Source organism: Papaver somniferum, chromosome 7 (assembly GCF_003573695.1).
Source record: "Papaver somniferum cultivar HN1 chromosome 7, ASM357369v1, whole genome shotgun sequence".
NCBI lineage: Eukaryota > Viridiplantae > Streptophyta > Magnoliopsida > Ranunculales > Papaveraceae > Papaver > Papaver somniferum.
In genome coordinates, this window is record NC_039364.1 from 187,513,680 (window position 1) to 187,531,837 (window position 18,158).

At 37.0% G+C, this 18,158-nt stretch overlaps 1 protein-coding gene across 1 annotated transcript; it reads left to right on the forward strand.

The window, feature by feature from the left end:
- The first annotated feature begins 3,774 nt into the window (after positions 1-3,774).
- LOC113299201 (eukaryotic translation initiation factor 1A) lies at positions 3,775-4,577 on the forward strand. Its single transcript, XM_026548176.1, has one exon. The coding sequence runs from the start codon at positions 3,933-3,935 to the stop codon at positions 4,368-4,370; it is 438 nt and encodes a 145-aa protein (XP_026403961.1). The 5' UTR covers positions 3,775-3,932; the 3' UTR covers positions 4,371-4,577.
- The last annotated feature ends 13,581 nt before the right edge of the window (positions 4,578-18,158 follow it).

Genomic DNA, 18,158 nt, shown 5'->3' on the forward strand with positions numbered 1-18,158 from the left:
CAAAATCATTTGATTGATTTGGGATATAAGGGACCTGCTTATACTTGGATGAATGGAAGAAACGTAGAAGGTTTAATTAGGCAACGTTTGGACAGGGTTCTAGCAAATCCCAAATGGTGCATTGGTTTTCATAAGGCAGTTGTCCTTCACTTACCGAGAATTTCCAGTGATCACGCGCCGACCCTCCTAAATACATGCAGAAAGGTTTCAAGATCTCCTCCAGACTACAAATTTGAAGCCTTATGGCTCTCTGATCCAAAATTCCTTGAAAAAGTAGGGGAGTGTTGTTCTCAAGAACCTGCAAAACATATCCAGTCGAAATTGAGAAAGTTGAGTTCTTTTTTGACTCAATGGTCCCGTAAGAGAACATGGTGTGTTAAGCATATGATTGTTATTCTAAAATCCAAGCTTTTGAAAATTCAGTCATGGAGACCATTAATGGATAACATTGCAAAGGAAAAATTGGTGGCTGCTCAGTTGAATGATTATTTAATTATGGAGGCTACTTATTAGGATCAAAGAATGAAGCAACAATGGGCAAAGTATGGAGATAGGAACACCAGGCATTTCCATCTTTCAGTTCAACAAAGAAGAAGGAAGAATACTGTTACTCACCTCCAGAAAGATGATCAATCTTGGATTACAGACCATGGTGAAATATCAAGAACAATGGTTAATCACTTTCAAGAGTTATTTCGTCAACCAATTCCTCGGGATCTCCCTCAATTTATTATTCAAGGCCAAGCAGTTTCTAACTTGGATAATGATGCGATCTGCAGGGTTCCAACACAAGAGGAAATTTGGGATGCTCTGGTTAAGATGGGTTCTTTCACTTATCCGGGTCCTGATGGTTACCCTCCAATCTTCTACAAGAGATGTTGTGGTATGATTTGTAATGATGTTGTCAATTCAATTAAAAACATATTTGAATATGCAATGTTTCCTGATCTTTTAAATCATACTAATGTTACCTTGATCCCTAAGATAAAAAACCCTACTAGCCCATCAGATTTTCGTCCAATATCCCTGTTTAATGTCCTCTATAAGATTGTATCAAAATTTTTATCAAATAGAATTAAACCCTATCTTGAGGAATTTATATCTTGGTCTCAAAGTGCATTTGTTCCTGGGCGTCAGATATTAGACAACATCATCATTGCAAAAGAATTGATTCACTCCATGAACAATTCTAGAGCTGTAAATGGACATTTTGCTCTCAAGGTGGATATGGCTAAAGCATATGATAGGGTAAATTGGAGGTTTCTTGGAGACATGCCGAGAGTCGTGGGAATATCAGGTATGAATCATTCTTTAATTATGGCTTGTGTTTCAACAACCTCCTTCTCTATCAACATCAATGGATCGTCTCAGGGATTTTTTAGAAGTGAAAGGGGAAATCGTCAAGGATGCCCATTATCTCCTACACTCTACATAATTTTCTCTCAAGGTCTTTCTCTTCTTATGCAACAATATGAATCTCAAGGTCTATATCAAGGGTATAAGCTAAACAGAATGGCTCCTACAATCTCTCATCTAATGTTTGCAGATGATTTGTTCTTTTTTGGAGAACACTCAAGAATTAATGTTCACAATCTGATGAAGTTGTTAAAAGAGTATGCTGAAATGTCTGGGAAGATTACAAATTATGAGAAATCCCCTATCTACTTCGGTAAGGGAATTACTGACTTGAGAAAGCAAACCACTATGCAAGATCTAGGAGTTAAAGAAATGTCATCAGATGACAAATATTTGGGTATTTATCCTCTTAAATCAGACTTCAGGATTGCTAGTTATGACTTTCTTGTTGACAAGTTTGGCGCAAGATTACCAGGTTGGAGGTTTCATTTTGTGAACTCGGCAGGGAGAACTGTTTTATTAAAATCAACACTCTCTTTCATTCTAGTTTTCTTTATGGGAATATGTTTACTTCCAAAGGGTGTAACTAATGAAATTGATAAGATTCAAAGATGTTTTTGGAATGGTCATACTACTGAAGAGAAAAAACTGCATTTCATCAATTGGTCGAAGGTTTTTCTAGACAAAGAACTTGGAGGGCTTGGAATTCGTAATATTGAGCAGATGAACATAGCGCTGATATGCAAACTTGTTTGGAGGTTTCTGGAGAATGCAGACGCACCTTGGGTCAAGTTATTGGTGACAAAATATATTCAAGAGGGATCTTTCTGGAGAGCTGAACACCCTGAAAAATGCACAACAATATGGAGCAGTTTACTAGAAGTTAGAAATATCTGGAGAATAAGGTATTCTGACAGATTTCAAATGGAGAAAAGGTGAATATTTGGGAGGATCCCTGGTTGGCTCAAAATATTGAACACTTAATCAACAGGTCGGAGTCTATCCCTATTAACCTCAGTAAGGTTGCGGATTTGTTAATTCCAAATACTCGATCATGGAATATAGAGTTAATAAATCGACTTTTTTCACCAGAAACTGCTCACTGTATTTCGTCATTGTATCTCAGTGAAGATGACAACTCAGAAGACTCTTTAATATGGTCTTGCACTCCATCAGGTAAATTCTCTACAAAGTCCTTCTACAAACTATTGGTGAGCAATTTTCCTTCTAATTCTGAAAACAGTACATTCCCGTGGAGAAAGTTCTGGTCTTTTTCTAATATAATTCCGAAGATTCATATTTTCATCTGGAAACTTTTAAACAATGGAATTGCGGTGAAGGAAAATATAAGCAGATTCGTTAGCAACATTTCTACTTCTTGCACGTTCTGTTCTCAACATGTCTATTCTTCATCTATTTTTGGAATGTGAAAGATCCAAGTTGGTTTTTAACATGGCGGGATTGGAATATGATTTTTCTTACCCAGATGCAGGTGTCAATCTAACAATTTTAGATTGGATGGAGAATAACGTGGATCATAACTTCATTAAACGTTTATGTATCGTTTGGAATATGTAGAAAACTAGAAATGATATAATCTTCTCTAGAAGGAACTTTTCAATTACTGAAATTATTAAAAAGTCTACTCATGATTTTTAACTTTGCATGGAGAATTTTTCAGAAAATCGGACTTCTCAACCTTCTTCTCAGCAATGGTCTCCGCCAGCTCCTCAGTACGTAAAAATTAATGTGGATGCAGCTTTTATTCCTTACAATGGTGCTGCAGGGGCAGTGGCTCGTGATCAAAATGGTAAATTTTTAGGTTGTGCTTCAACAACGTTTATGGTAACATCTTCATTACTGGCATAAGCGATGGCTTGTAACTTAGGAATGAAGTTGGGACTCAGATTCAATTTCAGTAAAATAGAGATCGAAGGGGATGCTGCTAATGTAACTAATGCAGTTCTAGGTGAAGTAAGAAACATTCCTTGGAGTATTCATTCTGAAATTTTAAAAATCAAGGATGCTGTGAATTCCTTTGAGGATGTGAAGTTTCAACATGTGCCTAAAAATGTCAACTCCTTGGTTCACTCTTTATGTCAATATGCAATGCATAACAATGTAAATAACTGGTGGAATGAAAATTCTCCCCCCTCTTGTATTTCTGCAAACCTCAATTAACTGAGGTAGTTTAATAAAATGGGCTATTTAGAGCCCTTCCTCCATACAAAAAAAAAAAAAAAAAAATTAATTAGATAGTACACTATCCATGGAAGGTTTTATTAGGTCGTCGTCTTATCAAATTACTGTATATCCAAAAATCCTAAAAGGGCAAAGTCGTCCAAATAAAAGAGAGATGTCTACCACCGCCGTTTCACACACCAGAATCCCACGCACCCAACTTGAAAGCTAACCAAGCATCTTCCCACGCACCCAACTTGAACGCTAACCAAGCATCTTCACAATCGAAGCAAGAGAGAGAACGCTAAGAAGACTCGAGAAAGAATACAGAAAATTAGGGTTTCTTCAATCGAAAAGGAAAACTCGTCTAGGGTTTCACAGGTCAAGCAGCGAAGATGCCGAAGAACAAAGGAAAGGGAGGTAAGAACAGAAAGAGAGGAAAGAACGAAGCAGACGATGAGAAAAGAGAACTTGTATTCAAAGAAGATGGACAAGAATATGCACAAGTTCTCCGGATGCTTGGTAATGGAAGATGTGAAGCTATGTGTATCGATGGTACCAAAAGACTTAGTCATATCAGAGGAAAGATGCATAAGAAAGTCTGGATCGCTGCTGGTGATATAATTTTGGTTGGATTAAGAGATTATCAAGATGATAAAGCTGATGTCATCTTGAAATACATGCCTGATGAAGCTAGACTTTTGAAAGCTTATGGTGAATTGCCTGAGAATACCAGACTTAATGAAGGAATTACCGGTGGACTTGATGATGAAGATGAAGGTGCTGGTTCTGATTACATCGAATTTGAAGATGAGGATATCGATAAAATCTAGGGTTTGTTTTTCTTTTTCAACAACTCTCTTTAAATTTCAAGTTATTTTGATACATGGATTTTTAAGTTGCTTAAGTGTGTTTGTATGCCTACTGATATTATGAATCACTAAACTCTATATAAATTATACGTGGTGTTATCATTAGGTTTATTGCTCGATGAAGAGTTCCAGTAATAATGAATAACCACTTTGGTTATTAGCTCTCTCTTTTCATATGTTTCAGTCAAATTCAGTTTGCAAGGGAATTTTCTGTATGCATATGAGATTTAAGGCTTTTTTTATTGTTAAATTGGAAATGCTGTCTGGTTAGTTTGCTGAATATATATTTCTCTATGGTGAATAATTTGAGACAGTTTGTAAGGTTAGTTTGTCTATTGATGGTCTCTGTGCTTGTAGAAATTTTGTGCACCTCATATAAGGCTTCTTATGATTATGTAACATAAGTTCATTGGGTGGGGAGTCACAATGAAGAGAAACATAGAAATACAAGCTCTTAGAGTTCTGTTCTGGATTATATGCTGGCAATCAGTGTGAGTGTTTCTTTTGAAACAGAGTTAGGAGACTAAATGGATGCTTACCAGAAGTATAGATTGAAATATTTGAAAAAGATTATTCTGCATGCCTTCGAGGTTTTAGGGCTCTTGTTACTGTTAAATTGAAAGTTTTATGCTTTTGGGTTAGTTTGATGCATCTGTGTTTCTCTTTGGTGGTTCATTTGGCATTCAGTTGTCACCTTTTGTCCATCCCTAGCACATTCTTAAAAACTGAAGGCAAACTATTTGTCCAATTTTGTGAGACAAGATTATATCTCACAGAAAGTTACAAAAAAAATTAAGTGACGGGGATGGAGAATCATTGTCTAGATGCAATGTACTGACCGAGGAGAGGAAGAAAGTGGATTTGGTGTTATCTTACAACCTAGTGCTTCTCTGTGTTTGAGTTATCAGAGCTTCCACTATTTATATATCAGTTGTGCTATATATCAATTGTTTATTGTAGATTGCTTAGTGTATTTGTTTCTTGAACTTTGTTAGCATCCGTCATAATTTGATATTCTGCTGGTTAACTTTGAGTTGTCATCTCTTTCCCTACTTATTCACGTGTGAAATATGTGTTTAATAGAAGTGTTGGGTTTGAATCGCTTGGTTTGGATTGTGAAATGTGACTGTTGATTTTTGCAATATGGCATGTGCGTAGGCCGCAAATTTCTATTAGTATAGGACTGTTTACTTGAATTCATTCGCGCGACTATGATAGACTCCTTGGGAGATAAGGATTAACGATAGGATGGTACTTGTGCTTGTAGTATTGTCCTTGCTAATGATTTATATGGTGCATGATTAGCAACTTCTAGGCACAATTATTTAGTAGTAAGCTCTAGGCCTCACATCCTCCCTCTTGTGAGTACCCTATGTGCCCTCTTGAAATTCACTGTCATTGCTAGTTGGAGTTGTTACTCGGCGAGGGGTTTCAGTGATAGTGGATTGTCATTTGGTGAATCTGTCAATTTTCATGTGCTGCCCCTTTTCTGCATCGTCTGTGATTTGCGCTTGAAAATTTTCTTGTAATTTCCTTCACCAAACAAGAGGGAGAATAAAGAACAGAGCTTGTTTTTACAGATGGCCAAGTACCCGATTGAGCGTTGATCTAAATTCATGTTCTGTCAGTTTCCCTTCACTCACTTTTGTCAGGAGTGAGTAGGTGAGCGGGTTAACCGTCTACAGCACTAAGCACTAGCTGTTTGCTCAGTATTCTTGTTCCGTGACCTTTTTCTTAACTTTCCCCGTGGAATGCTTATAAAGCAAATACAATGATTCTTAACTTTCCACGTGGAATCGTTGGATTTTTCTAGTTGCTTATAAAGCAAATACAATGAAGAAGAGAAGAGGAGGTTGTACTGAAAGTGACAGTCATAAATATGAGGCGAGTCATACTTGAATAGCAAGAAAGACCAAGCACGGAGAGAATTACGAAGTACAGCCACAGTGTGTGTGCTAACAGCACCCCTCACACCGAGGACTAGTATAGTGCATGTAGCTTGAAGAATAAACTCTTGGATAAACCTTTCGTGAATACATCTGCAACTTGTAAGAGAGTAGGAATGTACTTCACTACTAAGAAACCAGTAGCCACCGAACTTCTCACAGTGTGATAATCAACTTATCAGGATTGTCTGCCAGATGAGCTGCACCAACATTATCAGGCAAATGTAGTGCAAGGATACTTGCAAGGAACCTGCAACTCATGAAGTAGATAAGAGACCCGCCTAACTTCAAGCAACAACAGCAAGAGACTTATATTCTGCTTCAGAGAATTGGATATCTTAGGCTGTTTCTTTTTTGAAGACCAAGCAACCAATTTTGAACCCAAAAAGACACAATATCTTGCATTAGATTATCTGATGTACAATCTCCACCGGTAAGAGTAACACCAGATCTAAGAGAGCCCAATATATATCCTTTTGGCTAATTGAAGATGAACATCTGCAGGTTGATGCATGAAGTGAGAGATGTAATTTTTGCCTTGAGAGATGTAATTTACGGCAAAACTAATATCTGGCATGGTTAAAGTGAGGTATTAAAGACTACCCATAATTTGTCTGTAGTAAGCAGTTCCATCATACAATGAAGCTCTTTTACCCTGAGTAACTGGAGTTTTACAAGGCTTAGACTGCAACATGTCGAACTTTTTAAGCGATTCTAAAGAATACTTAGTTTGAGTGAGTAACAAATGTGGAGTGCTTGGAGTTAAAACAACTTCGATGCCAAGAAAATAGTTTAAGGCCCCTATTTCTTTCATGGTAAAAACATCTTTCGTAGAAGAAACAAAAGAAGAAAGAACAATATCTGAAGAGCCAACTAAGATTATATCATCTACATACACTAGTAGAATCGTCTGATTAGTACCTTGTCAATAAATGAACATTGAGTGATCAATCTCAGACCTGAAAAATCCATAATTTCTCAGAAAACTAAGCAGTTTTTCATACAAGCCCTTGGTGCTTGTTTCAGACCATATAAAGATTTCTTAAGCTTGCAGACATGAGAAGGAAATTCAGTTGAAACAAACCTAGGTGGTTGCTCCATATAGACATCTTCATGATGATCTCCATGCAAGAATGCATTGGAAGCATCTAATTCATTTATTGAACAATTATTACTCAAAGCAAGACTCTGTATACATCTGATAGTAGTAGCTTTAACCATATGACTAAAAGTTTCAACACCATCCACTTGATGAAATCCCGTATCTACTAATTTAGATTTAAATCTTTCTAGAGTACCATTAGATTTAAGTTTTGTTCTGTAGACCCACTTACAACCTAGAACATTCATACATAAGGAACATACTCAAAAGTATTGTTGGAATATAATGCATCATATTCATCTTGCATTTAGACAACACATTTTTGATGTTTTACAGCTTCTTTGAAAGTTTTTGGTGCAGTTAAAGGATTTTTCTTGATAATAGCGTTTAAAGCAATATGAGTGGGATGTCTGGTACGAGAATAAGCAACAAAATTTGGACCTAAAGCCTTTTTCTTGTCAACACCTGATTTTGATCTAGTATGCATTCTAGAAGCAATATGAGGTAATACCTCAGGTGGTGATGATGCAACAGTAGAAGTATCCAGAACAGCTGAAGGAGAAACTGACTCACTAGAAGTTGATACAGGTGATGAAGACTGAGTAGCTGAGGATGGAGTCTGAGCTGCAAGTAGTGCAGAAGTAACAGTTGAACCAGTAGGGGTAGTAAAAGTAAACACGACATCATTGAAGATCACATTCACAAAAGTATACACTTTTCTAGAAGAAGGATCATAACATCTGTAGCCTTTATGATACAAACTATAACCCAAAAAATATATGGAGTAGACTTAGGACTAAGTTTGTCTTATAATATGGAGTTTTATCAAAAACAACCTGAAAGGGACATTTGTATTGCAGCAGCTTAGTTGGAATTCTATTTATAAGATAAGTAGCAATCATAAAAGCATCAAACCAGAATTTCTTGGGCATATGCATTAAAAGAGGGAGTGTTTCCCATTTTAGTGATTTGTCTGATTTTCCTCTCAACAACTTCATTTTGTTGTTGAAGAGCTGGACACGATATTCTTAATGAGATGACATTGGTGTCAAGAAATTTTCTAAAAGGTCCTTTGAGTAATTCACAAGCACCATCGCATTGAAACTCTTTAATAGTGGCGTCCAATAAATTTTCCATTAAAGGTCCTTTGAGATGACATTTGGTGTCAAGAAATTTCCTATGAAGTGTAGATCAACTTAAGCTTTTTCATCTACACTTCATAGGAAAAATCTAATTGAACTTGCTAAAATCATTAACAAACATGATGAAATACCTAAATCCTAAATGAGAAAACATAGATGATGGACCCCAAATGTCACAGTACACAAGATCCAAAGGCTTACATGACTGAGATGGAGAAACTAGAAAAGGAAAACTATGACTCTTTCCAAGTTGACAAGAAGTACAAAATGACTCAAAGTTTTTATTTAATAGTTGAATGGCACATGTGGAATGAAGCTTTGTCACTATTTTTGAACTTGGATGGCCAAGTCATAGTGCCAAATAGCTGAAGAAGCTACTAAAGAAGTAAGAGCTACAAATGTTGAAATAGATAACACAAAAGCAGAAGGATGAAATTTAGTTTTCCTTGTGAATGAAGAATGAACTGGATATAGATTCTGATGCATAAGCATTATTGAGAAGTGACTTTATTCCATAACCCCATTGAAAAAATTCAAAAAAACTATTATTCTCAAGATTGAACTTAGCAATTTAGAGAAAATTATGCTTGATACGAGGAACAAAAAGAACATTATTTGAAGTAAAAGAAATATAACAACCAGATGGAAGAATTGAGCTGGAACTAGTTAAAGTAATTGGTAAAAATTTACCATAACATGCTCCTCACCAGCATATTCTTTAGAGTCATTCATGAGAGTAGAATCATTAGTCATATGACTAGTAGCACTTGAATCAGGAATCCATATATGGCCATGTTCATTGTTACTCGAATGACCTGTTGAAGGAATAGAAGTTTATCTAGGACCAGAAGCATGAGCAATTGATTCAGCTTGTGTCCCTGGATTGAAAGTTGGATAAGCAATTTCCATGCCTGCAAAAGCTTTTGGAACATGAGTAGTAATATTTTTAGAAACAACATATCTACATCTTCATCTATTTGCAAATTGACCACTTTTGTTCCAAATCCGACATAATATGCTCACCAACCATAACATGCTCCTCACCAGCATATTCTTCAAAGTCATTCATAAGAGTAGAATCATTAGTCACATGACTAGTAGCTCTTGAATCAGGAATCCATATATGGCCATGTTCATTGCTACTCCAATGACCTGTTGAAGGAGTAAAAATTTATCCAGGACCAAGAATGAGCAATTTATTCATCTTGTGTCCATGGATTGAAAGTTGGATAAGCAATTTCCATGCCTGCAAAAGCTTTTTGAACAGTAGTAGTAACATTTTTGGAAACAACATATCTACATCTTCATCTATTTGCAAAATGACCACTTTTGTTGCAAATCTGACAAGGAATATAACTATAGAATGGTTTCTGATAGGTGTCTAAAACACCTAATTTTATATCTAGTATTTATGCTTTCTTTGCTATTGTCGTGTAAATTATGTATCTTATGTTTGCTTTTGAGTCGATTAGGTATTTTGGAGTCATTATTAGCAAAAGAAGGAGAAATCAACCATTTGGATTCACAAGCGAGCAATGGAGCCGGCTAAGGTCATGCAGTGAAAGAATGAGTTCACTACAACTTCTTATGAGAAAGTTTGAAAATTGAACTGTCAGTCTCGCAGGACCGACAGTTGAAGGGAAATTGATGTTTCAGCTGGGTGGCCCTTATCCTAACGTGAGGGGTGCCTAAATTCCTGTCCGTACACCATGGTCCTACATTAGGTCGAATAGACCTAGTCTTCCTCATTTCTGCCCCTTTCTGGTTTTCTTCTGATGTGTGAGTTGAGAACCTGTTCATGGTGAAATTGTTGCTGCCGGAGTAGTTAGATATGGGATTCGAAGCTGAGAACAGATAGGTGGTTAGGCATGATTTAAATCTGAACGAGTTTGTTGTTGCCGATTGAAAGAAAGTAGCTCGAGATTTCTGAGACAGAGAATAACAATGGGAAAATTGAGTTCTATGGCTGCATTGAGTGAATGGGTTTGGTATAGATTTCGAGTTGAAATTCAAAGCCGGTTGGAAAGAAGCTGAAGAAGATTTAAGTATGGTACTTTTGAAGTCAATGGGTTCCTCATACTCAAGCTGGTAAGATGATTCTGGATTTGCTGAGATCAATTAGGGTTCGATTCGAGAGGGCTTTGATTGAGAAGCTGAGCAGTAAATGAAGAACTGGGTACTGCTGATTTGGTGGATACCGTTGGGATTGAATGGAAGAAATTGAAGTTCTGTGTGTGTGATTCAATGTCAGGTCAATCGAAGAAAGAGAAGAGATGGCTGATTATGGTTGAATGGAACGGCATTAGTTAATTGGAATTATGGGTTTAGATGAATGTTAGGACAGAGGAGCTATGCCGTGTTGATGGTGGTATGAGGCAGTGCTGCTGCAGTTGAGAAGAACTGGGAGATGAGAAGTTGCAGCTGTAAGTGATTGTTGCTGAGTTGCTGCTAAGTGTGCTAGGGGTCTATTGAAGATGATTTGAAGCTATTACAGGGTTATGGTGGAGCTGTTGGTTTGCAGTTGAGTTGGAGCTATAGAATGAAGCTGATGCCGTGTTAGGGATGTTTTGGAGATGAGAACTGGCTTGAGATTGAGATAGTGATGTCAAGGGTTATGCAGGTCTAAGTCTGGCACTGATATGTTGCAGTTGTGAGCTTGAGAAGGTGTTTGAAGTCGCAGGAGAGATTGCAGACGGTTGCAGTGGGTGGTAGTGTTGAGTTCGAGAGAACAAATGGTGTTGGCTGCTAATGGATGGGCAACAGAAGCTTGGATGTGAAGGCAGCAGTGAGGATTGATCTAGCAGGTGAAGAATGTCTTGAGCTGATGTTGGGGAATGATTTGATGGCAATGTGCAGTGAGAATAGAAGCTGAAACTTAGTTGCAAGAATACCAAGAGGAAGTGCAGCTGGAGTTGTTGGCTTCGTTGTACTGAGAAGGGATCGTGAAGCTGAACTGAGATGTTGCTGCTGTGATGAGTTCTGAGCAGGAAACGAAGTTGATGTGTAGTGAGTAATGGAGCTGAAATTGAGAAATGATAGTTATGGAGTTGCTGCGAGCCATGGATCGATGGTGCTGTTATTGAATTGGTGGTGCCTGCAGCTGAGTACAGGGAAAGAACAAGCTTCAGTGAAGAAATTGAATGAATGGGAATGTTAGATGAATGTGTAGGAAACATTGCAGGGTAGGACTCGATGGGAAAGGCCTGGATTTGGCCTGGGATCGGTCGGATACAGGGGGAACTCGGTAAGAGTTCCGTTTCAGCGAGTTGACTCAGATGATCCAGTAGCTGACTCGGGTGGACTTAGGTTGGGCCAATGTAGTTAATATCGGATATCGGTTCATCTCGGCCGGGACCGATACACTGGTACAATTTTATATTGGGGATATTATCGTTGAAATATCGGTCATAGATTTAGAGACTATAATTTTATATTAAACATTTCTCCACACATTTTCGGATAAGATATAATAGATAACATCAATTTTATCAAAAAAACAAAAGAGTAACTTTAGTAGACTTGCTTCGAGAGCTACATGCACCTCTACTACCACCCGGAAGACTTTCTTCGCCAAAATTACCCTTAAACTTTATAGAAAACGACCAATACCGTCTCATATCAGGAAATGTAGGAAAATTTCGTATCGACCGATACGGCCGATATTTGACCGAAACGGCCGATATTCGACCGATACGGCCGATATTATCGGTCGAATATCGTATCCCCGATATCCTTCTTATCGTATCGTTTTGGGCCGATATCCGAAATATCCCCGATATATCGGCCGATACGGCCGATATTGACTACATTGGGCTGGGCTTCTACAGTAACTGATGAGGGCCCATGCGGCTGTTGGGCTCCACTTCACGGCCAGACTTGGTTAGTTTTGGCAACAAATTGGCAGGGGATTGAATTTGACTACTGGGACACCTATAAAAAGAGAAAAGTTTTCTCATTTATATGGGATCTCTTGGATTTATTATCTCTTCTTCTATTTTTGGTTCTAGGGTTAGAAATATGAGTTTTCTTTTTCTTCTTGTGATGAACTCCTATGCCATGAGTATCTAGATTTTATTATTGGTTAAGGAATAAGTTGGATTTTCAAATATGGGTTTTCATTCAATAAATTAGTTTTGTCTCCATGTTTTGTCGATTATGATTCGCTAGAAATATCGCCATGTATGATTGATTGTTAGTTTTGTCAAGTTGCAAATTGGTAGAACTCCTAATCATATTTATTGCTAGTTTAGGGTTTATTATACGTAATCGTGATACACCTTGAATACAAGTAGCATTATTGTGATTATTGTTTGTAGTGATACATCCTAGTAGTCACAAGTGGATCATAACCTATGTTAAAACGGATTAGTGCTTTTACACGTTCGTTTGCATTGATTAGTCTTATTTCATAGAACTTAGTGCTCTTAGGGAGTTAAACTTAATTGTGCTTTTACACTTTAGGTTGCTTTCTAGGAAGAATTCACTTTCGCATCTTTTAATGTGTTTGTTGATGACAAGAGGAAATTAGCGGGATATTCTTGCGATCAAGGTACCCTAGGACTTTTGATAAAAGTTGAGATTAAATATCAATTCTAGTTATTGTTACAAATTCATGTTTGTGAATGAAAACTAATCCTTGACCAATATCTTCATCTTATTGATTTGCTTGTTTATTTCATTATTTGCTTTTAGTTTATTTTCCTTTACATAAAAATCAGAAATCCCCCCTTGTTTATTTAAGAAACCGAAACATATTGACAACCTAGTCCTCTCTGTGGGAACGATCCTTTCTTGCCCTTGCTATATTTTATATTTTAAGTTGTGAGAAAGTAATATTATTTTTGACGCATACGATAGCGATCAAATTTTGGCGCCGCTGCCTCACTTGTTTTTGGTTTCTTATTTTTGGTTTTGTTTTTGTTTTTATCTTCTGGTTGTTAACCTTGGTTTGAGAATTCTTGTTTCAGGTACCTATTATGGAAGGAGCATATTGGAACAATGGATACGGTTTTCAACCTCCTCAACACTATGACGATTGCCCACCATCTACGGAATACGATCGGAACCAATTTATTGGCTATGATGAATATCCAAGAGCTTATGGTGATTTTCATACATACCAACAACAACCTTGTAGTAAGTATGTAAGTCAAGCACCTAGGTGGGACAATTCTACTTCTTATTTTGTTTATCCGAGATGTATGAGTGCTATAAATGGACTAGACCAACTTGACAGTGATAAAGGGAATGTAACACAAACCAATTTCTGCAACACTTTTTCTTACCCGACTTTAGATCGTAGTTATGATCACTGACTCATTCAAAGGGAAGAGTCATGAGAAAGAGAACCTATTGTAGCCAATGGTGGTAAGCGTGTGAACGTTAGAAAACTTGCACAGAAATTATACAAGTTGGAAGATGATGGAAACTCGGAAGAGCTTGTCGATGAAATTAGTAGGACCATTCATATGGAGCTTCAACGGCATCGTGATAAAGGATGGGAAACCGATGAAGATTCTTATTACGGTGAGTCTGAAAATGAAGATGAGTGTGTTGAAAATGACCAACCTTTGGAGATATTTGATGACACTAGTGTAGAGGACTCAACTCTTGATCTTTATAATGATCAAGTACCTATTCAAAAGGTACATGAGTATGATGAAACTAGTGTTTTACAGAATTTCGTTGCAACAAGGTTTGAATCTAATGAAAACGAAAAGGAATATGTTGACACTTGTGTAGATTACTCAAGCATTGATCTTTATAATGATCAAGAGCCTATTCAAAGGGTGGAGCTTGAGGATGATGCATTTTTGAGTCTTCTAAAAAAGTTCCTTGTAGTGAAATTTGGAGCCGCAAAAGAGTATGTGCATTACAACGAAGAAGAGTGTGTTGAGAATGAAACCGACACGACCAATATTGTGGAAGACCCAATTGAGCTTGCAAATAATTGTAATGATGATGTTTATGTCGATACTTTGGTTAAGGCAGAAACGGACGAAAAATGGTTGCAAGGTTTGATAGAGGACCATGATATAAAAGAGGTGAGTAATTCACTTGAGTTTTTTAAGGATGAAGAGGATATCGTGATACAAGAGATTGTGCAAGGTTTGTCTAACCCTTTGCATGTTGTTTCTCCTCCTTTACCTCTTGTTGGTTTGAATGTATGTGCTTCGAGAATATTTTTGAATGACTTTGTTTCTCGATTTCCACCATTAGAAACATTTGATTCTCATACTATGCAAGTTTGCAAAGAATAAACCATAGAAGTTCCTGAATTTTATGTTCTTTATACACTTCCAAGTGTGGACAAGAATAAGTGTGGGAAAAACTTCTATTGGGCTATAACTTCACTTTTGCTTTGTTGTGCTAATGTTTGTGTGAAGTTACTATTTGTAAAACAGGTTACATGGAAGGATCCCCAACTTTTCAGATTATTGGTGTATGGGGAATTAGTCGCGCAAGTCGGGCTGACGACTTTAAACCAAGCGCTAAATGGGAGGCAACCCACTGGTTTTGTGTATCTATCTCTATCTTTTTATTTCTCGAGTCTTTTATCTTTATTTTCTTATTTTGGATATTTGCATATCAAAACTCCAACTTTTAGAGATTTTTGAACAATTTAGAATAAACACTAGCCTTTCTAAGTAGATGAAATTTTTTCTTGACGATGAGGTATATATATTGGCTGAGTTGGGATTAGATGCCAACTAAATAGCTTGTTTAGTGTTTATCCTCTATTGTTCAGAAATAGCTATGAGTTGGAGTATCATTTTTTATTATGCATTTTATTTTCTTATGGTGTATATATATCTTGTTATGAATTTTCCATCTTGAACTTTACTTTGATTGATTAAATTTTACATTGAGGACAATGTAAAGTTTAAGTGTGGGGGAGTGTTCTTATATGGAGTTTTTAACCTTGTTAGTTTTCCCTTGTGTTTTTTTTTTTTTTAAAAAAAGTAAAAAAAAAAGATGATAAACTCCGAAGTATAAACACTTGTGCTTTACACTTATGGAAACATCGTGGTTGTAGGAGTTGAGGAACCCATTTGTAGAGTCTATTCATATGAAAACGAACAAAATATAAAAATAAATAACATGTTAGTTGTCACCATATCTCGGAGTCGTCACCATATCACGTTCTATTTTTATTTTTCCTTATTTATCTATTGTTTCTCTAAGTGATTTGGTGGGGCACCAATATCGAATTGTTATCACTGCTAGGAGGAAATAGAGTTATTGAGTTATTCAAAAAAAAAAAAAAAAAAAGACCAGACCAGACCAATTTGACCAAACGGAATAAAAATGACACTTGGATAGCAATATGTGTGTGTTTACCCTGTCTCCGTCGCCTAAGCAAGCGTGGAGTGCAGGATCCAAGAGAACTATCATGTAATCTGCTGACAAGAAACATGCGCTTGGATCCACAAGATCCAATCATGATGTCATTGTCTCAAAAAAAAAAAAACAAAGAAAAAGAAAAAAAAATGGTTATGGTGCAATAAAATCGACTCTTGGTTCCCTTGTATTTGCCAGTGAGTCGATCTAGATTTAAGATTATTGACTGCTGGTTCCCTTGTATATGTCAGTGTGTTGATATTAGAATTCAGACCAGTAACTCAATCCGATAGGATTCATAGGTTCATCATTGGCAGCGACCTTCAGACAAATTTGGGAAACACCGATCTCTTAGTCTACATTGCAACCATCTATATCTATTTCCATCTTCTTTATCTATTCATATGTGATTGTGGTTTGTTAGCTTCCGAGATTGTGGCCTGTTCGACTTTCTTAACAGAGCTTAATTTATATATATTAATTTGGATTCATAACAAGGTACCTCCTCTTGCAACCATTTTGGATTCATTCATACATTTGTCACAGGTAGATAGAGTTGAAAATATATGTTTTGTAGGTAGACCTCTTGTAAACCTCCACGAGACTAAAACTCGTCCACTAGGGACACCTAGGGGTTCAAAGGCCTGTTATTCATGCTAAGAATAACTGTATCCTCAGCGACACGGAGTTGTATGTATGTTTTTAGATTTTTTTTGTTTGATTTGCTCGAGGACTAGCAAAGTCTAAGTGTGAGGGAATTTGATAGGTGTCTAAAACACCTAATTTTATATCTAGTATTTATACTTTCTTTGTTATTGTCGTGTAAATTATGTATCTTATGTTTGCTTTTGAGTCGATTAGGTATTTTGGAGTCATTATTAGCAAAAGAAGGAGAAATCAACCATTTGTATTCACAAGCGAGCAGTGGAGCCGGCTAAGGTCATGCGGTGAAAGAATGAGTTCACTACAACTTCTTATGAGAAAGTTCGAAAACTGAACTGTCAGTCTCGCAGGACCGACAGTTGAAGGGAAATTGATGTTTCAGCTGGGTGGCCCTTATCCTAACGTGAGGGGTGCCTAAATTCCTGTCCGTACACCATGGTCCTACATTAGGTCGAATAGACCTAGTCTTCCTCATTTCTGCCTAGGGGTGTAAGTAATACCTGAAAATACTCAGCCTGCGTGTACCCGCCCGAGCCCGCCTGTACCCGAAGTAGCCCAAAACCTGTTATGGCCCGTCATGGGCCACCCGGTCTGGCCTGGATTAATTTGTTGGGCGGTCCCGGACTTTGCAATTAATTATGATGCCCGGCCTGATACCCGGCCTGGTACCCGGCCTGAAAGCCTTCTATGTGCCATTAATCATTTAATATCCTCTTAAAAAGACTTAAACGTTACAATTTTATAATTGTCAATTTTGTGTCAAGAAAAATAAAGTATATAATTGTTTTTACTTATAATTAACCTTTTCAAAACATTAATGGTAATATATTTTCTTATTAGAAAGTTTACTGTACTCTAATTAATTAATTATTATAGGCTAAAATTTAAAATTTGTCATTGTAATTTAAATATAAAATAATACTATCACTTACGGTATGCAATGTTAGAAAGTAAAGTATATTATATTAAAAATAAATAAATTTAATATCGTTCATTTGAAAATTTAAACTGAAAAAAAATAATGACATGTCCGGCCCGATCTGGCCTGCCCGTATAAAAAGTGGGCTTTGGATGGTCTTTGGATAGAAAATTATCTACTTTTGCCCGGCCTGCCCGGCCTGAAATTGTTTACGGGCTCATAAATATTAACCCTGGCCTGCCCGGCCTGTCTTAGTTTTTGGGCCTTTCTGGTTTTCTTCTGCTGTGTGAGATGAGAACCTGTTCATGGTGAAATTGTTGCTGCCGGAGTAGTTAGATATGGGATTCGAAGCTGAGAACTGATAGGTGGTTAGGCATGATTTAAATCTGAACGAGTTTGTTGTTGCCGATTGAAAGAAAGTAGCTCGAGATTTCTGAGACAGAGAATAACAATGGGAAAATTGAGTTCTATGGCTGCATTGAGTGAATGGGTTTGGTATAGATTTCGAGTTGAAATTCAAAGCCGGTTGGAAAGAAGCTGAAGAAGATTTAAGTATGGTACTTTTGAAGTCAATGGGTTCCTCATACTCAAGCTGGTAAGATGATTCTGGATTTGCTGAGATCAATTAGGGTTCGA